We start from the raw sequence: 21,303 nt of genomic DNA on the forward strand, positions 1-21,303 counted from the left end.
TCTAAAGCCTCAGCCCACCATTTCTGGGCCCTGGTACCCCTTCAGAAGCAGCCCCCTGGACCACCAGCGGTGGTCCCCCAATTTGCCAGCTCACCATATACCCTCTTCTTCTACTGCACAAGACCCCCTTTTCTTATCCCCTCACTCCCCTTGACCCTCCTTAGCAGCATCTCCACACTGGTCCACTGGATCTTCATGGCATGGCTCCTATCCACAGGTGCCTGAATGGCACCCCCTGGCCCCAAGAACATAGCCTATCTCGCATCCATACCTCCCCAGGGGTCTCCCTTGCATTCCTCTCTGAGACTTTCATCCTCCACAGATTTATTTGATGATGATATGCGCTAAGCTGCAGCAATTGACACAAGAGTGAACTCTGTCACACAAGACCACACCGCCATGTCCGCGGCTATCAAAGCTTGACAAGATAAGAGCCAAACCCATGACTCCCAACTCTATGTCCTACAACAACACTTGGACGATATGGAGAACGGCAGAGGCCCTCCCCAGAGTCTGTAGCTATGGCTGACTTGCTACCTATGATTGTTGGAATATTCAACAACTCTTGGGCCACCCGCCAAGTACTCCCATAGAGATTCACAGAGCCAATCATGCCCTCAGTCCTCCTAATACATATGGCGCTAGACCTAGAGATGTCATTTGCAGAAACCACTTCTATGCAATCAAAGAGCAGATCCTGAACAAAGCACGACAACCATCTTCTTTATTTCATGAAGGGGCCCCCATGCTACAAGACCTCTCTCATCACACTCTGTCACAGCGGGCGGTCCTACATACTCTCCTAGACCTCCTTAGGGACAGTGGAGTCCCTTACCCCTGGGGCTACCCATTTGCCCTGTTTGCAGGCCCCAAGGGACGTGTTGTTGCTCTGTGTAACCCAATGGACTTTCCGCAGTTCCTTCAACAGCTGGATCTGCCGATGGTTGATCTGGGTCCTTGGCCCTCTATTCATCCACCTGCTCCTGCATCGCAAGACAACCTTCTCCCTCTCAGGCTGCCAGCACAAGTCTTCTGGACCGGCTACGCTTGCACCTCGTGGATGGCGACATCGGCGATCTGCCGGTCCCCGATGTGGATCTCCTCCTAACTCTGTCACCTGAAGGACTGTTTGCTGTTCCTGACTGGGACTATTGACCTGTTTCCATGACGGCTCATTTCTCCTCTACCTTTTGCATTTTTCTGTTTCATTTTCTACCCCTCAGTAGTACAGTCAGGTCCATAGATATTGGGACATCGATACAATTTTTTAGATGTCGTTTGGCAAACTCTAATCTGGCCTTCCTGTCTTTGAGGCTCACCAATGGTTTACATCTTGTGAACCCTCTGTATTCACTCTGGTGAAGTCTTCTCTTGATTGTTGACTTTGAAACACATACACCTACCTCCTGGAGAGTGTTCTTGATCTGGACAACTGTTGTGAATGGTGTTTTCTTCACCAGGGATAGATTCTTCGTCATCCACCACAGTTATTTTCCGTGGTTTTCCGGGTCTTTTGGTGTTGCTGAGCTTCACCGATGCGTTCCTTCTTTTAAGAATGTTCCAAACAGTTGTTTTGGCCACGCCTAATGTTTTTGCTATCTCTCTGATGGGTTTGTTGTGTTTTTTTCAGCCTAAGGATGGCTTGCTTAACTGATAGTGACAGCTCTTTGGATCTCATCTTGAGAGTTGACAGCAACAGATTCCAAATGCAAATAGCACACTTGAATGAACTCTGGACCTTTTATCTGCTCATTGTAATTGGATAATGAGGGAATAACACACACCTGGCCATGGAACAGCTGAGAAGCCAATTGTCCTATTACTTTTGGTTCCTTAACAAGTGGGAGGCACATATGCAAACTGTTGGGAATTCCTACACTGTTCACCTGATTTGGAATGTAAATACCCTCAAATTAAAGCTGACAGTCTGCAGTTAAATGCACATCTTGCTCGTTTCATTTCAAATCCATTGTGGTGTTTTTGAGCCAAAAATGTTAGAATTGTGTCGATGTCCCAATATTTATGAACCTGACTGTAGGTGGTATATATTTTTTGACAGTTTACTTGAAAGGGAATGTGGCATGTCTGCTCCTTTATGGTTGCTACTTTCCCCCAATAGTTTGAGACACTCGGGAATATAATATAGTACAAGCGGCTCAAACCTCCTGTACCTCCTGATACGGTGCACAACCCTTGCGGCCTACCATTGGTCCGCGGTAAGGAAAATAAGGTAAATAGTTAGTTAGGGGCACTCGGCTATCTGGGACCAAAGGATATTCAATACAGTATTAATTAATAAGTAATAAATTTATTATACCATATACAGTGCAGACCAAAAGTTTGGACACACCTTCTTATTCAAAGAGTTTTCTTTATTTTCAATGACTATGAGGGCATCAAAACTATGAATTAACACATGTGGAATTATATACATAACAAACAAGTGTGAAACAACTGAAAATATGTCATATTCTAGGTTCTTCAAAGTAGCCACCTTTTGCTTTGATTACTGCTTTGCACACTCTTGGCATTCTCTTGAGAGCTTCAAGAGGTAGTCCCCCTGAAATGGTCTTCCAACAGTCTTGAAGGAGTTCCCAGAGATGCTTAGCACTTGTTGGCCCTTTTGCCTTCACTCTGCGGTCCAGCTCACCCCAAACCATCTCGATTGGGTTCAGGTCCGGTGACTGTGGAGGCCAGGTAATTTCTGGCGCAGCACCCCATCACTCTCCTTCATGGTCAAATAGCCCTTACTTTCAAAGTTTTCCAAATTTTTCGGCTGACTGATTGACCTCATTTCTTAAAGTAATGATGGCCACTAGTTTTTCTTTACTTAGCTGCTTTTTTCTTGCCATAATACAAATTCTAACAGTCTATTCATTAGGACTATCAGCAGTGTATCCACTGACTCTCCTCAACGCAACCTGATGGTCCCAAACCTATTTATAAGGCAAGAATTCCCACTTATTAAACCTGACAGGGCACAGCTGTCAAGTGAAAACCATTTCAGGGGACTACCTCTTGAAGCTCATCCAGAGAATGCCAAGAGTGTGCAAAGCAGTAATCAAAGCAAAAGGTGGCTACTTTGAAGAACCTAGAATATGACATATTTTCAGTTGTTTCACACTTGTTTGTTATGTATATAATTCCACCATGTGTGGATCCCATAGTTTTGATGCCTTCAGTGTGAATCTACAATTTTCATAGTCATGAAAATAAAGAAAACTCTTTGAATGAGAAGGTGTGTCCAAACTTTTGGTCTGTACTGTATGTAAATGGAATTACAATTGTAATATCATCCACATCAGAAAACAATAACCTTTCACAATTATAAAAAGGCGCCAATAAAATACATACATATACTATACTAATATATAAAAGAAGAAATATGCAATATACACATATAGGTACACATAAAATACGCAGTCTTGGGTTAAGACTGTTCAGAGAGCTCCTAATGAAGAAGCGCTGATTTGTACATGGATGATTTTTGTGGCTATCCTTCAACTTAGCAAATACAGACCAATATATTCCAGTCCTCAAAGTCACAAAACGCTGATTCACAAGAGGTTAATGTTGTAAACTATATGACAAAAGTAGCAGCACTGTATATTATGAAAATGGTCAATAGATAACCCCTACAGTTGTAAATCAGTACCCGAATTCCAGTGTACTAATTCGTCACTTATATTTCAAATCGGGCATCAAAAAATGAATGTATAAATGAATTCGATGCGTATATTCGGTATGCTATACATAAATTCGATGTAGATAATTAAATTCGATGCATGCAGTTATGGATATATTCGGTACGTATATTGAGTACGTTACCCTTCCACGTGCCGCTTCATTAATTCGATCCTCCTAGGTCAGAAGATATCTCCGTAACGGTAAGAACGCCAACTTGGTATGAAGGACCTTCCTGTTAGGTCACGTGTAGACTGATCAGATGATCTGCTTTGTCCACGTGTTCAATAAGGGGCGGAGTTAGGAAATGGTATCAGAGGCTGTGAGTTTTTGTAGTAGTAAGGCGCGCGCCTATTTGATGATCACTCCGCTTGAGTAAATTGATCCTTTAGGAGTAGTATTGGAGACTTTTTCTCTCTCAATAAGGCCATACAATATCACGGCTTTTCCGGATCCTATAGCTGCTTGTCATCAAACGCATTTCGGGGGTCCGAACTTGCCCCTTCCTTTATTACATTATAATTAATACTGTATTGAATATCCATTGGTCCCAGATAGCCGAGTGCCCCCTAACTAATTATTTACCTTAGTTTGAGACACTCCCCTGGGACTGTTTGGTTCCTGGTGATTGTCCCCTAGACCTTTTGGTCACATTAGATATCTCTTTCTTTCTCTTTTGTTGCTTCGCCTTCTCTTTTCCTTCTCTACTTGGTAACTTCATTTGTCCCTTTTTTCTTTCTTTATTCAGATCCCTTTCTTTTTTTTCTTTTCCCCCCTTGCCCCCTCCCCCTGCTCCACGTGTTCTTTGCTTCCCCCGCAATCATGGCGTCTCTCAAGATAGCGTCCTTCAACACGAAAGGCCTCAACACTCCCGAAAAAAGAACCACTTCACTATTTTCATCGCCAGAAGGTACATATTATTTGTTTTCAGGAAACACATTTCAAGGAGGGTGGTGCCTCTTGCATTCGCATCGACACTGCACGACCTGTCATTTTGCAAACAACCCAGCGAATAAGACAAAGGGGGTTGCCATAGTGATCCACAAATCTTTGCCTCATCAGTGCTGGTCTGCACTGTCGATGCTTTCCTTACTAAACGGTATGTGCTGCTGACCTTACCAGGCACCGTAGAAAACTTCCTCACTGACCACCGCACGGACCCCACCTTTATGAACTCTCCGCAATCTCAGAATGCTGGCTTGGACGCTAAGCGCCTCCTGGAATCATCTTATAAGCGCATGATCCAACTCTGCTGCAGTAAATTCTATGAATACGGCAACAAGAGTGGGCGTCTGCTGGCAAAGGCTCTCAGGGGAAAATTAGCTACCTCTCACATTCCTGCTATCAAGAACCCTGTGGGCCGTGTGGTCCATATCTCTTCAGATATTGCCTCCTCCTTTCATTCCTTCTACCCTGAACTCTACAAAATACCCCACTCTGCTTCGGGTCGGCCAGAATATGGACCTGAACTCTCCACTCAGTCCCTTTAGACCAGGAATGCACAACCTGCGGCCCTCAGCTGTTGTAAATCTACAACTCCCACAATGCCCTGCTGTAGGCTGTTCGGGCATGCTGGGAGTTGTAGCAAAAGCTGGAGGGCCGTAGGTTAAGCATGCCTGCTTTAGACTATCTGAACTGGAGTCTGCTAGTTTGGAAACACCTTTACGGAGGCTGAACTCCAAATGGTTCTTAAGTCGGGGTGTAAGAGCCCGGGTCCTGGCGGGTTCACAGCTAGGTTCTATAAAGCTTTCTCAATGTCTCTTTCACCCTTCTTGCTCGAGTCTTAACGCGGTGTCTCCTGAGCTTTCCCTTCCCGGTACAGGCCACAGAGGCTTATATCACAGTTATTCCTAAGCCTGGTAAGGACCCGCAAACATGTGTCAGCTACGTCCTATTTCCCTCTTAAGTGTAGACCTTAAAATGTAAGCCAAACTACTGGCTAACAGACTGAATGCCTTTCTGCCCTCTATCATCACCCTTAGCAGGTGGGGTTTGTTCCGGGACGGTAGGCTCGAGACAACACCTGAAGAAATTAGATATTATCCATCATGCAAAACAAACATTATCCCCCTCATGGCCCTTTCCGTAGACGCTGAAAAGGCCTTGACCGTATCTCCTGTTCGTCTCTCCACACCACCCCCACCCACATAGGCATAGTTTGGGATTTCTATCAAGGATTCTTAGCTTATATCAACCACCCTCAGCACGGGTCAAAGTCAACGGTACTCTCTCCCCCTCCTTCCCTATTTATAATGGTACTCGACAGGGTTACCCATCGTCTCCTTTGCTTTATGTTTTGGTCAGACGTTTCAGCAGTAAAAATTGGAGGGCCACGAATACAAATGCACGGCTTTCGCTGATGATATCTTGCTTTACATAACTAACCCCCGCATTTCTCTACCATCTTTGCTCCGTGAAGTCTCCCGTTTTGGTGAATGGACCAACTTTAAGATCATCATGACCAAATCATGTTTCGTTACCTGGATGCCTGGTCTCCTCTCTTAAAGACTATTTTCCCTTCGCCTTGCCACCAAATGGATAACATACTTACCGTAGGTATCAAAATTACCACTAATCTATCACAACTTTTTAGATTCAACTTAACCCCTCTCCTTAAACGATTCCAGAAATACCTAGAGTCCTGGCATAGACGGGATTTCTCTTGGTTTGGTAGAATCAGCATCTTAAAGATGAATCTGCTACCGAAACTACCTCTACCTCCTGCAGACATCCACCTCTGCATACATCAATGTTCTGGTCCTAGATATTGCCGTTGCTTTACGAAATTTGTATGGTCTCCCAGTAAACCACGACTCAAGTGGGAAATAATGACCCGTTCTAAGGAGGCGGTAGGGGTTGGTCTTCCGGACTATAATTCTACCACCTTGGATAGGCTTTTAGACATGATGCGCACTGATACCTCCAAATCCTGGGTACATATAGCGAGGGACCCCTCCTCTTGTTCCCTGACAGTACTCCCTGGTTGGTGGGTGCTCCACGCCCTATCTCTCCCACATTGTCCTTCACGGCCTACCACACTTTTGCGATACTAGCAGTTATTCCTAAACCTGGTAAGGACCTACAAACATGTGTCAGCTACGTCCTATTTCCCTCATTAGCCATCACACCTCCCTTATTGACCCTAAGGCCCCCTCGCCCCAATTACTGATCATCCGTGTTTCCCCCAGGGCACTCCCCTCTTCAATTCTCCAAGGCACGAAAATATGCCTGCTCAGGTTCTGTCATGTGTTCTCAGGACCCTCCCTGAAACCTTTGCCAATACTGTTAGGGACTCCCAACCCATCGGCACAAAGCTCTTTCGAATACCTACAACTCCAGCATTTCTACTCTTCTATACACATGACCCACACACTGATCAGAAACCTGTCGGCATTCAAACAGTTATGCATGTCTCCGTCAGAGATTCTTATAAACATATCAGTCATATACAAGTTACTCTTACATCAACACTCCTCACTCCTCCTCCCCTTCTGTCAGGCCTGGGAACATCACCTTGGTATCCACCTCACCCCTTCTCAGTGGAACAGGAGCTTACTTCTGTCTCATAAAGCGCTGATCTCCACTAAAGTCCAGGAAACGTGTTATAATATTGTCTCCCAATGGTATAGGGTGCTCCATAAATGGTTCCCCACAGTCTCGGACGGCTGTTGGAGATGTAACATGGAGGAAGGTACGATGCTTCACATCTGGTGGCACTGTGCTGTCCTACGGCCCTTTTTGGGACTCTCTGCACAAGACAATTCGAGAAGTGACGGGCATCCCTATTCCGAACTCCATGAATCTCTCCTATTATTTATGCTTGACCATAACATCCTGCCTGTAAGAACACACTTCTTAAGTACCTGGTTCAGGCAGCAAAAGCAGTCATTCCACGACACTGGAAATCCCCCTCTCCACCCTTACTGGAAGAATTGTTTGAGGAGGTCGCTTTATATCAGCGGATGTAAGATCTAATTATCCTAACCCTCTTAGACTCCTCGCTATTTCTGTGGGACACGTTCCGTTCATTGGAGGCATTCCGGAACCTACAGCTGTGAGTCAAACACACTCGGCCTCCTACCCCCTCCTCCCCTCCACCTCTCCCTCTCTCCTACTCTCTTTATGTTTCTTTACTTTCCTTTCTTTCTTTTTTCTCCTTTTTCATTACTCAAACAGTTGTTATGCTTTATATATGATTATTCGCTTGTTGCATGATTTGGCCATTATGGACACAGGAATATATACATGTTCACCTTTATTATGTGCTCACAGTTTAGGGAATACGATCAATGAACTTGAGTCTATAATGGCATCTGAGAATATAGATTTAGTGGCTGTTACTGAGACATGGTTCAATGGGAGTAATGACTGGGATATAGCAATACCAGGGTTCTCTCTATATAGTAAAGACAGGGAAGGCAAGAAAGGGGGAGGAGTGGCCCTGTATGTGAAAGATAGCATAAAATCTAATTTAATACAAGTTAGTGGACAATTAGAGTCAGTTTGGGTTACGTTGCAGCTTGATAATCATAAGGTAACTCGTGTAGGTGTGATATATAGACCACCTGGCCAAGTCAAAGAATAAGATGATCTACTAGTTGAGGAAATAGCTAAAATGACATTGAAAGGGGAATTTATCATTATGGGAGACTTTAATCTTCCTGATGTAAACTGGAAAACCAAAATAGCTAGTTCTGCCAGGAGTTGAGGAGCCAACCCGGAAGGAGGCCATTTTAGATTTAGTATTCACAAATGGGAATTTGGTATCTGATATTACTGTAAGGGAAAGCTTGGGATCTAGTGATCACCGGTCAGTGTGGTTTACTATAAGTACAGTGACTGAGTCACACCACACAAAAACAAAACTTTTAGATTTAGAAAAAATTGACTTTTCTAAAATTAGATTAGAGGTATACGAGTCCCTATCAGATTGAACAGTTTCAATGGAGTCCAGGAGAAATGGGACTACTTAAAAGTGGCACTATTGAAGGTAACAGATAATTGCATTAGGCTAGTCAGTAAAAGCAAAAAAAGGAAGAGACCTCTGTGGTACTCAGCAGAAGCGGCCAAAACATTAAAAATACAAAGATAGCATTTAGTAATTACAAAAATAAAAAAAACGAGGATGACAGGGAAATTTATAAGATTAGGCAGTGAGAGGACAAGCAAGTTATAAGAGCTTCTAAAGCAGAGGCAGAAGAGAAATTAGCTCATCAGTGAAAAAATGTGATAAGACATTCTTCAGATACATAAATGAAAAAAGGAAACTAAAACAAGGAATTAGCAAATTAAAAACAAAAGAAAGAAGGTATATGGAAGAAGATAAAGAACTAGCTGACTGCCTCAATGAATACTTCTGTTTAGTTTTTTAAATATTCTCTCTTTTACCTTGTTGATTCCCTTTATAAATTAAAAGTTTCTATCATATCCCCTCTGTCTCGTCTTTCTTCCAAGCTATACATGTTAAAGTCCTTTAATCTTTCCTGGTAAGTTTTATCCCGCAATCCATGTACTAGTTTAGTAGCTCTTCTCTGAACTCTATCCAAAGTATTAATATCCTTCTGGAGATATGGTCTCCAGTACTATGCACAATACTCCAAATGAGGTCTCACTAGTGCTCTGTAGAGCGGCATGAGCAACTCCCTCTTTCTCCCTATACACCTAAGCATTCTGCTAGCATTTCCTGCTGCTCTATGACATTAAAGTTACGGCCACAGGGTGGTTTTTCCTACCTGCGCGTCCCTTCCCACATGTGCCACGTGCATGACTGTAGCGAGAACGCTCCAACAAACTGTACACAAACTCTATCTACAATTGAAACAAGGGCACCGACATGCGCAATTTTTTAGAAGGACCAGGCAGTATACACCCAGCTGCACTTAAACTGGGGTGACACAAACTTGATAAAGGGGTCGTCGAGACCCCAAAACGCGTTGTCTCGTAATAAACTTTGTTGTATCCTGCATTGGGTTGTGGTTTATGCGCCTTACGATCGTCTATTGGCTGGATCACTCCACGTGACAAGCTGAGATACGTTTCCAATATTTGCTCTATGATATTGTCTGCCTACCTTTAAGTCTTGCTGAAATAATGACCCCTAAATCCCTTTCCTCAGATACTGAGGTTAGGACTGTATCACTGGATTTTATATTCTGCTCTTGGGTTTACCCCCAGGTGCATTATCTTGCACTTATCAACATTTAATTTTAGGTTGCCAGATTTTTGACCATTCCTCTAGTTTTCCTAAATCCTTTTCCATTTGGTGTATCCTCATGGAACATCAACCCTGTTACAAATCTTTGTGTCATCAGCAAAAAGACACACCTTACCATCGAGGCCTTCTGCAATTTCTCTGATAAAGATATTAAACAATATGGGTCCCAGAACTGTTAAAGGGGCGGGTGCTGTAGATAACACTGACCTCTACAGCACCCCGCCCCTTTAACAGTGAACTCCACAGTCCCCCACCCTTAACACTGACCCCCCACAGTTCCCCACCACTTTAAAATGGGGCCTCCATAGTAGCCCATCCCCTTAACTTTGACCTTCACAGCAGCCCGCCTCTTTAACAGTGAGTTTCACAGCACCCCACTCCCTTGACAGTGACCTCCTCAGAGGCCCTTCCCCTTAACAGTGACCTCTACAGTACCCCCGCTGCCTTAACAGTAACCTCACAGTACCCTGTTGCCTTAACAGTGACCTCCACAGCAGTGCCCCTTTAATAGTGGCCCCTGCCCTCTTAACAGTAACATCCACAGTGAACGCCCCTTAACAGTGACCTCCACAGCGCCCTGCCCCTTTAATGCTAGGGCTACACGATGGACATGTGTCGCGCGACATTTTGTCTCAACAGTTTTTATAATAATAGGCTATGGTGTCGCACTGCGAAATGTGACATGCTGCGACAGCGACACGATAGTTGCAAAAAATCCATCCAAAATCCATCCATACAACCATCATTATAAAAAAATTGTCGTGGGACATTGGTGTGACATCAATGTTGCGCGAAACATGTAGCAGTTGTCACGAGGGTGTCAAGAACCACGCCTGACTCCGTTATACCCGGGGTCAGGAAGTCGCAGCGGTTGGCTGCGGCGCTCTATGTAAGATAGGGCTGTTTCCTATGGTAGCTTTCTGGGTTTGCTTGCAACCCTTTTTTGACTCACTCAGGGATCCGTAGCTCCTTCTCCTCAGCTGTTCCTTGTCCAGCACTCCCAACCTCCTTATATTCCCCTCTCACACTTCTCTGGTTGCCAGATATAGAGCTTCCTGCCTGGACTTCTATACTGACCCTCTGGAGCTGTGTTGCTGCGTTCTCTGGTAGTTGGTCCAGAACGTTACCCTCCGGATCCCTGTTGGACCTTTGTGGTCTGCTGTGGTCGCCCACCTGGTGTGTATGTGTTTGTCTGTATTGTCTGTCCTCTCCCTGGTGTTTCCCTCTTAGTGTCAGTGGTGCGGACTAGCGATCCCACCGGCCCGTTCACTAGCTAGGCTCATTCTAGGGAAAGCCAGGGTTTAGGCAAGTGATCGCCGCACGGGTGAGGAACCCGTCTAGGGACGTCAGGGCAGTCAGGTGCCAGCCGCAAGGTGAGTCAGGGGGTCACACCTTTCCCTCTCCCTTTGGGCAGGACTTTCCCTTTTCCCTCCCTGTGCATGACGCCGGTCATTACATTATATCTGGCCCTTATTTTGTGTAGGTAAAAAAAAAAAAAAAAAAATTTTTTTTTTACCTACTTAGAATCCAGTATGGATCAAATTGCTGCTCTGTCCAAACAATTTCATGGCCTGTCTTTGGAGGTGGGCAGGATTGAAGCGTCGGTCCTCCAGCAACAGCAGCAATTACAACTGAACCGCAAGCCCAGCGGTTTGCTACTGGTAACCAGGTTGTTGCGGAACCCAAGGTCCCTCTCCCTGACAGATTTTCTGGGGGAAGGGACAAGTTCTTGACATTCCGTGAGGCCTGTAAATTATATTTTAAACTGCGCCCTTACTCCTCTGGTAATGAAGAACAGCGGGTGGGGGTTGTTATTTCCCTGCTGCAGGGGGACCCGCAGTCCTGGGCGTTCTCTTTACCCACTGATTCCCAGGCTCTTCGGTCAGTGGATGAGTTTTTCGGGGCCTTGGGCCTCGTATATGACGACCCTGACCGAGTCGCACTGGCTGAATCAGATTACGGAGACTCCAACAAGGAGAGCGGGCCGTAGAGGAATATTGGTTCTGACTTCCGTAGGTGGGCTACGGATACCCAATGGAACGAACCCGGCTCTCAGGAGTCAGTTCTGCTCTGGGTTATCCGAAAGGGTTAAGGATGCGCTTGCATTATATGAGACCCCCTTTTCCCTTGATGCGGTTATGTCCCTTTCTATCCGAATAGATAGACGCCTTAGGGACAGGTTGAAAAAACCGGAGCAATTGGTAACCCCTCCCAAGCAGCAGGTAGTCTGTACGGACTTAGACGAGCCTATGCAGATAGGAGGAACTACTCGTCAGTCCGTCCTCCTGAGGCTCGCCGTAGGCGTGGGGTTTGTTTTTTCTGTGGGGGGAGGGGTCATTTCATTAATGTCTTGTCCTTCTTTCCTCAGAAACAAAAGACCGTCAGAAACTACTAACCCCAGGCTGTGTGGAGGATGTCAGCCGGGGGGTATAAGGTTTCCTCCATACGTACATCGCAATTTGTGTTGCCAGCGGTTATTGTTTTGGTGTTTAAGACGGAGACTATTTCTTTCTTTCTAGACAGTAGAGCAGGGGTAAATTTGATAGATGCCCATTTTGCCCGCACTAAGGGTTTGTCTCTCTGTACACTACAGAGACCTATTCCCATATTCGCTATTGATTCTGCTCCTCTGTCTCAGAGAAACCTCACCCACATTGTTCATAATTTACACCTTCGGGTAGGGGACCACCATAACGAGATGCTTTATGTTATGTTCTGGAAGGGCTTCCCACTCCGGTAGTGCTGGGCCTTCCCTGGTGGTAGCGCACAATCCAGTGGTGGATTGGCGGGCCAGGGAGATAGTGGAGTGAGCATTGCAGAGAAAATTGCTTAAATAGCAATTGCGTAGTCGCCTCCATAACTACCCTACCTACATTTATTTCGGATTTTGAGGACGTTTTGCTGAAAAGGGTTGTCAGAATTTACCACCTCACCGTCCTTATGATTGCTCGGTTAACCTTATTCCCGGCGCAAAATTACCCAAGACCAGGTTATATAATCTTTCAGGTCCAGAGAGACAAGCCATGAAGGATTATATCTCCGAGAGCTTGGCTAAGGGACACATCAGACCCCTCTTCTTCACCCGTGGCTGCAGGGTTTTCTTCGTTAAAAAGAAAGATGGGGGCCTGCGTCCTTGCCTAGATTTTCGCGAATTAAATCGGATAACCATCCGAGACCCATACCCTCTTCCTCTCATTCCTGACCTGTTTAACCAGATTGCGGGTGCTAGAGGTGCTTCTCCAAACTTGATCTTAGGGGGGCCTACAATCTGATTCATATCAAGGAGGGGGATGAGTGGAAGACAGCTTTTAACACCCCTGAGGGGCATTATGAAAATCTAGTTATGACCTTTCGGTCTGACCAATGCTCCTGCCGTCTTTCAACATTTCGTTAATTACATTTTAGTCATCTAATCGGCAGTTTGTGGTAATATACCTAGATGATATTTTAATTTATTCAGTCTGATCTGAAAACACATGAGGTGCATGTCAGACAGGTACTGCAGGTCCTACGGACGAATGAATTATATGCTAAAATTGAAAATGTGTCTTTGCGTTCTGGAGATACAATTCCTAGGTTATTTTTTATCTGCTGCAGGTTTCCGAATGGATCCTAGGAAGGTCCAGGCAATTTTAGATTGGGATCTTCCTGAGAACCTCAAAGCACTGCAACGGTTTCTTGGGCTTCGCAAATTTCTATAGGAAATTCATAAAAAATTATTCAGTTATTGTAAAACCCCTTACTGACATGACTAGGAAGGGGACAGATTTTTCTAAATGGTCTGACGCTGCTAAAGTTGCTTTTTCCTCTCTAAATGAGAGGTTTACCTCGGCACCTGTACTAGTCCAACCTGATGTCTCTCAGCCTTTTATTGTTGAAGTCGATGCGTCAGAGGTGGGAGTGGGGGCGGTGCTGTCTCAGGGTCCGTCTCCTGGCAAATGGCGTCCTTGTGCTTTCTTTTCTAAAAAACTATCTGCAGCAGAAAAGAACTACGATATTGGCAATAGGGAACTATTAGCTATTAAACTAGTGTTTGAAGAATGGCGTCACTTTTTAGAGGGGGCAGTTCACCCCGTCACTGTGATTACGGACCACAAAAATCTTCTGTACCTCGAATCAGCTAAGCGTCTCACCCCTAGACAAGCTAGGTGGTCGCTATTTTTTACCAGGTTCAACTTTGTTATTACCTATCGTCCTGGGGCAAAGAATACCAAGGCTGATGGAGGTTGTTTCCCTGGAGGGGGTAATGTGAGTGATCCGGTACCCATTCTTGGAGGAGTGGTTGTTTCTGCGGTACCCTCTGCTCTGGAGGGGAAGGTGTTAGAGGCCCAGGGGGACGCCCCGGTCTTTTGCCCCTCAGAGAAATTGTTTGTACCGTTGAACCTGCGTTTCGAATTACTAAAGGAACATCATAATTCGGCACTTGCTGGGCACCCGGGTAGTAAAGCAACCTTGGAGCTATTGTCTCGTAGTTTTTGGTGGCCAAGGTTGCGTCAGGATGTATTGGATTTTGTGTCTTCTTGTTCTACCTGTGCGCGCGCAAAAGTTTCACATACACGTCCTGCAGGGTCTCTATTACCACTCGTCATTCCCAATAGACCATGGACACATCTGTCAATGGATTTTATCACTGACTTACCTTTGTCTGCGGGTAAAACAGTTATTTTGGTAGTAGTGGACAGGTTTAGCAAAATGGTACACTTCATTGCGTTACCTGCACTACCTAATGCTAAGACTCTTGCTCAGGTATTCATCAGTGAAATCGTGAAGCTTCACGGGGTCCCTTCCGATGTTGTGTCGGACCGGGGTACCCAGTTTATTTCTAAATTTTGGAAAGCTTTTTGTTCCCGTTTGGGGTACACTTGTCCTTTTCCTCAGCTTTCCATCCTCAGTCGAATGGACAACTGAGCGCACCAACCAAAACCTGGAGACATATCTAAGATGTTTTGTGTCTGAAAACCAAGAGTTGTGGTCATTATATTTACCGTTAGCTGAGTTTGCCATAAATAATCGTCGTCAGGAATCCACTGGCAAGTCACCATTTCTGGTGCATATGGTTTCATCCCCAATTCTGTACTTTCAAAGAGTTCCCGAAGAGGAACGGTTTTCGTCATCTCTTTCATCGGTATGGCAGAAGGTGCAAGCTAACTTGAAAAATATGGGAGGTAAATACAAATGCATGGCTGATAAGAGACGGTCGCCAGGTCCGGACCTAGGAGTGAATGACTATGTGTGGTTGTCTACTAGGAATATTAAATTAAAGGTTCCCTCTTGGAAACTGGGTCCTAGGTTCATTGGCCCTTACAAAATTGTAGCCATCATCAACCCCGTGACTTTTCGACTGGAGCTACCTCAGACTTTTAAAATCCATAACGTCTTTCATAAGTCGTTACTCAAAAAATATGTTCCACCTCTAGAACCGTCGCCGCTGCCACCCCTCCTGTTGTTGTGGATGGTAATCTAGAGTTTCAGATATCCAAAATTGTTAATTCTCGTCGGGTCCGCCGCTCTCTTCAATATCTGGTGCATTGGAGAGGTTACGGTCTCGAGGAAAGAATGTGGGTTCCTGCGTCTGAGGTAAACGCCGACAGGCTAGTTCGGGTTCCTGGTCCTCGTAGAGAGGGGGGTACTGTCACGAGGGTGTCAAGAACCACGCCTGACTCCGTTATACCCGGGGTCAGGAAGTCACAGCGGTTGGCTGCGCGCTCTATGTAAGATAGGGCTGTTTCCTTATGGTAGCTTTCTGGGTTTGCTTTGCAACCCTTTTTGGCTCACTCAGGGATCCGTAGCTCCTTCTCCTCAGCTGTTCCTTGTCCAGCACTCCCACCTCCTTATATTCCCCTCTCACACTTCTCTGGTTGCCAGATATAGAGCTTCCTGCCTGGACTTCTATACTGACCCTCTGGAGCTGTGTTGCTGCGTTCTCTGGTAGTTGGTCCAGAACGTTAGCCTCCGGATCCCTGTTGGACCTTTGTGGTCTGCTGTGGTCGCCCACCTGGGTGTATGTGTTTGTCTGTATTGTCTGTCCTCTCCCTGGTGTTTCCCTCTTAGTGTCAGTGGTGCGGACTAGCGATCCCACCGGCCCGTTCACTATCTAGGGCTCATTCTAGGGAAAGCCAGGGTTTAGGCACATGATCGCCGCACGGGTGAGGAACCCGTCTAGGGACGTCAGGGCAGTCAGGTGCCAGCCGCAAGGTGAGTCAGGGGTCACCACCTTTCCCTCTCCCTTGGGCAGGGCTTTCCCTTTTCCCTCCCTGTGCGTGACGCCGGTCATTACAGCAGTGTCGTTGTGCCCTATGTGTTGTGCGACTTACTGTCGCTTGACACATGTCGTCGTGTAGCCCTAGTCTAAAGCTGACCTACAGCAGTGAAGAAAAATGGCTGGGTTGTTATGGAAACCTGGAGTAAAACTGTGTGTATGTAGAGACTAAGGGTCTACAAGCTTCTATTGGCTGATAAGGGACATGTGACCGTGTGTATGGCAGTTGGGATATGAAGAGAAAGACTTGCAGGCTTGTATTGGCTAATGCAGGTCGTTTTTTGGGAATATCTCAGGAACTGTACATCCTAGAGAGCTGTTACCCCCACAAGATTTCTTTCCAGGTATCAAGGAATGTGTACACCAAGTTTAGTTGAAATCGATGGTTGCATTTTTGAGGGATCGCGGAACATACAGTACAGACCAAAAGTTTGGACACACCTTCTCATTCAAAGAGTTTTCTTTATTTTCATGACTATGAAGGCATCAAAACTATGAATTAACACATTTGGAATTATATACATAACAAACAAGTGTGAAACAACTGAAAATATGTCATATTCTAGGTTCTTCAAAGTAGCCACCTTTTGCTTTGATTACTGCTTTGCAAACTCTTGGCATTCTCTTGATGAGCTTCAAGAGGTAGTCCCCTGAAATGGTCTTTCAACAGTCTTGAAGGAGTTCCCAGAGATGCTTAGCACTTGTTGGCCCTTTTGCCTTCACTCTGCGTTCCAGCTCACCCCAAACCATCTCGATTGGGTTCAGGTCCGGTGACTGTGGAGGCCAGGTCATTTGGCGCAGCACGCCATCACTCTCCTTCATGGTCAAATAGCCCTTACTTTCAAAGTTTTCCCAATTTTTCGGCTGACTGACTGACCTTCATTTCTTAAAGTAATGATGGCCACTTGTTTTTCTTTACTTAGCTGCTTTTTTCTTGCCATAATACAAATTCTAACAGTCTATTCAGTAGGACTATCAGCTGTGTATCCACCTGACTTCTCCTCAACGCAACTGATGGTCCCAACCCCATTTATAAGGCAAGAAATCCCACTTATTAAACCTGCCAGGGCACACCTGTGAAGTGAAAACCATTTCAGGGGACTACCTCTTGAAGCTCATCAAGAGAATGCCAAGAGTGTGCAATGCAGGAATCAAAGCAAAAGGTGGCTACTTTGAAGAACCTAGAATATGACATATTTTAAGTTGTTTTACACTTGTTTGTTATGTATATAATTCCACATGTGTTAATTCATAGTTTTGATGCCTTCAGTGTGAATCTACAATTTTCATAGTCATGAAAATAAAGAAAAAACTCTTTGAATGAGAAGGTGTTTCCAAACTTTTGGTCTGTACTGTACATACATGCATACATACAGTATATACGTCCTTCTTTATATATATAGATGGAGCTATTACTTCTGTGCAGATACAATGATTAATGAAGCTCAACCAATTTCCTTAAAGGAGCACTCCCACAAAAATTCTCTGACCGGTTAGAAAGGTGCATGATGTAATCTGTAGTGAATGTAATCTTCTCATCAGTGACTATTTGTGAGTTATCCCCTCTCCTCTAATTTTTAGCTGTGTCATGTGATCAACTCTCTGATCTCCAACTGACACAGGACAGGGAGTCAGTTACTTCTCTATTCATTCCTATGAGACTGACCTTGAGGCTCCCATATGAATACATAGAGAAACCGACTTCCTGTCCACACATAAGATGCTGTGTTATTTGGAAAGTCTGATTGCTGGTCACATGACACAGCTGAGAAGCAGAAGGGAGGGTATAGCTCACAAATACAGATACTGCTAAGAAGATTGCATTCACCACAGATTACATCATGTACCCTTCTAACAGGTCAGAGACCTAACATTTACTCCGGAAGTTCTTTTAAAAGAAACTCTCATTGCGTATGAAAGTACGTATGAAAGGGGTTGTCTCGCTTCAGCAAATGTCCTTTATCATGTAGAAAATTTTATTATAAGGCACGCACTAATGTAATTGTTATAGTCCATATTGCCTCCTTTGCTGACCGGATTAATTTTTCCATCGCATTATACACTGCTCGTTTAAACATAACATAAAGAAAATAAAGATCACAATGCTCACTACTTAAACCCATCTTCTTTTATTGCCATTGAGGTACAGGACGCGGGGCATAGAGTAGGTGAAGGCCATTTAGCGTACATGCATTTCCTCTTGGCTTGCGTGGTGATACTGCCTACATCCTGGTCAATTATACCTGGGTGCATACATCATTCCAGTAACCCTTTCAACTCCATTACAATAAAAGACAACCAATTCACTTGTAAAAATACAGACATGTCATTTTTACCATTTAGACCATGGGCCCATAGCATTAGTTTTTATAATCAATCTGGCTTCTTTTTTATGGAGTTCTGTGTGTCTCTATCCTACAGGGCCTAGGGGTGCAATCTTTATGTAGGGTGTTAGAAACAACAGGTATGCAGTATGTAGGCATAGTGGGTTCGGGAAGTTTAAGGGCTGCACTATCCCTGTTAGTGTGTGTCGGTAGTCACTTATCCTGACACTGTCCTCTAAGGCTGTACAGATGAGCAGGGATGGGACAAGGTATATTGGTGCCCTTGGCAGATCAGGATAATTGTGTTCCCTGACCTTAGGGTGTTCACCATTAAACCCCTATACAGGGATCTCGAGTTTGGCACAGGGAACTAACCGCTACCTCCTGGAGTAATCCTGGTGTAGTTGGCTGCTGACCCATGGGGCCAGAGACATCGGTACAAAGCACCAAGGACAGGCAATAGGCATAGTCTGAACAAAGTCTAAGATCAGGGCAGGCTGAGTATGTGCATATTTCAAATATATCAGTTCTAAGGTCGTGGTAGGTTGAGTACGTGTGTAGTCAAGGTACCAGGGTTGGGTAGGCTGAATGCGTGCGTATTCTAGATAGTAGTTCACAAGATCAGGCAGGCTGAGTACGTGTGTAGTCTACATAGGAGTTTCAAGGTCAGGCAAGGTACAGTACATGGGTAGTCAGACAAGAGGTCAAACCTTTGCTGGTTACTAGAGACTAAAAAAAACTCAAAGCTCAGGCATGGAGGTGGATCCACAGCCCAGCTGAATATGGAAGCTGATGAGCACCTTAATCAGCATCTGTATTGGGAGCAAAAGGGAAGTATTAACTCCATTAGTGCTGTAATAAAGTTCACTGAGCACTAGTCCCAATACACAAAGGGAGAATGGAGTAATGTCTGCACCTGCCCAGGAGAGCTGGGCAGCGGCGGACACGGGCCGCTAGCTTAACAATACCAAATGTAAATCCAGTTACTTACAGATGACATCTTTGAGTAGTTCACTTTCCTTTTCTTCTCAATTTGGTTCAGATAGTCATGTGCAGCTGGCCCCCTAAACCTCCTTATCTCAGATCCCTGCAGACCTCAGATCAGATACTAAAATTCATGCGACCTTCTAAATACCCCCATCTATTCATGGAAAAATATAAATGTTATGGTCTATGTTATAAAAGCAGGCTTCGTTCAGCTGTAGAACAAAAAAATGGCGCACCATAGGGTAATAACATTTTGGATAGGTAATAAGTAGTATCTCCAAAAAATGGAGGCTCACCTGGTAGAGTTGTGCTAAATTAGGCACAACTCTAATGTAGACGTATGTCAGGTTGGCATAAGCCCCTCACGGCGGATGGTATGCAGCCCGGGATGAGTGCTTCTGTTCAGGGATGCCTGGAATCCCTCAGAAAGCCAGTAGTTCAATAGAGAAGAAGAATATCCCACGGCGCAAGAACCACCCAGTAGTTGGAATAGAATGAGGGTTCTTTTTTATTAAGCAAGCGGTACAACGCGTTTCGGGGATATACCCCTTCTTCAGGTACAAATGACTTGCATACATACCCATATGGTCTATGTTATGACTGCAGTGGCAGAAAAACACGATTTTAAAATACTGTTTTTATTGTTTGAAATGAGAATAATTTTGATAATTTCATAATTTTATTGACCCACAGAATAAAGTTATCAGGTCATTCATACCATGTTAAAACAAGTAAAAAAAGTAAAAAAAATGATGGCTGATTTGCTATTCTTTTTTACACCACCCCTCCAAAAACATTGCTAAAAATTAAACATTATATCTATTCCGAGATAGAGCTGTATTTAAACAATTAAACTCGTTAATTTTGTTATCAGCTTTGCAAATTGGGGAATACGGTATGTTGTATGTGATTAATGCCTTGATTACGATTTGAGGATTGATTGCTTTCTGTGCTTATGTACATTACTCTTATTTAAGACAACTTCAGGAGAGAAGATGAGAGATTTTGCAACCACTCTGAAAAATAAATTTAGGACTCGTCATTATTTCAGTCGACATCCCCAGCGGGGCTATCTACCTGTGCAGTCTGTACTTGAAGTTGAAGTTAGTGACACGTAAGTTATTCTAACTTTGGTTTCCATGAATAAGATCAGTGTAACTCTTACTGTTTTATTGACCAATAAATGTTATGTTAACAATGGAAACTTTTAATTCAAATATTATTTAAGAGGTAAATGTGCAGTTTGTTGGTAAACCATACTGTATTTACCGTATTTTTCGCCCAATAAGATGCACCTAGGTTTTAGAGGAGAACAATAAGAAATAAATATTTTTCATTAGACCTCAGGTCAGACCAGCTGTCAAAACCCCAATGTTAATCAGACCTCAGCTCACAGTCCCTATCAGACCCCCAATGTTAATAAAACCCCAATAAGAACTCAGATCAGACCCTAATGTGAATGACCCCCAATCAGACCTGAGATAAGAGCCCCATGCCTCTCATCAGCCCCAATATGCCTCTCATCAGCCCCTATTGCCTCATATCAACCGTCAGCCAGTCACCAGGATCAGGAGTAAGATCTTTTATTGCAGCGATACAACGCGTTTCGAGGAATCACTCCCCTTCATCAGGTACAAAAAAGCTGCATTAATATCAGATAGGTGGGGGTCCGACAACCAGCACCCCCGCTTGATAAGCTGTTTGAAGAGAAGGCGGGCATTCACTTCTTTGGGACGACTCCTCTTTATTCAAGTGTATTATTCAAGAGCTGCCCCATAGAAGTGAATAGGACAGCTTCTTGTAATTACACCTGCTCATTGCTGCGATGTCGATGG

The 21,303-nt window shown here is 44.5% G+C and overlaps 1 protein-coding gene across 1 annotated transcript in view; it reads left to right on the top strand.

Moving 5' to 3' along the window:
• DRP2 (dystrophin related protein 2) overlaps positions 1 to 21,303 on the top strand; it is a 406,196-nt gene that overhangs the window by 228,029 nt on the left and 156,864 nt on the right. The window contains exon 16 of the mRNA XM_040405377.1: positions 20,446 to 20,582. Coding sequence (XP_040261311.1) covers positions 20,446 to 20,582 — 137 coding nt within the window. The remainder of the gene's footprint in view (positions 1 to 20,445; positions 20,583 to 21,303) is intronic.

This window comes from Bufo bufo, chromosome 8 (assembly GCF_905171765.1).
Source record: "Bufo bufo chromosome 8, aBufBuf1.1, whole genome shotgun sequence".
Classification (NCBI taxonomy): domain Eukaryota; kingdom Metazoa; phylum Chordata; class Amphibia; order Anura; family Bufonidae; genus Bufo; species Bufo bufo.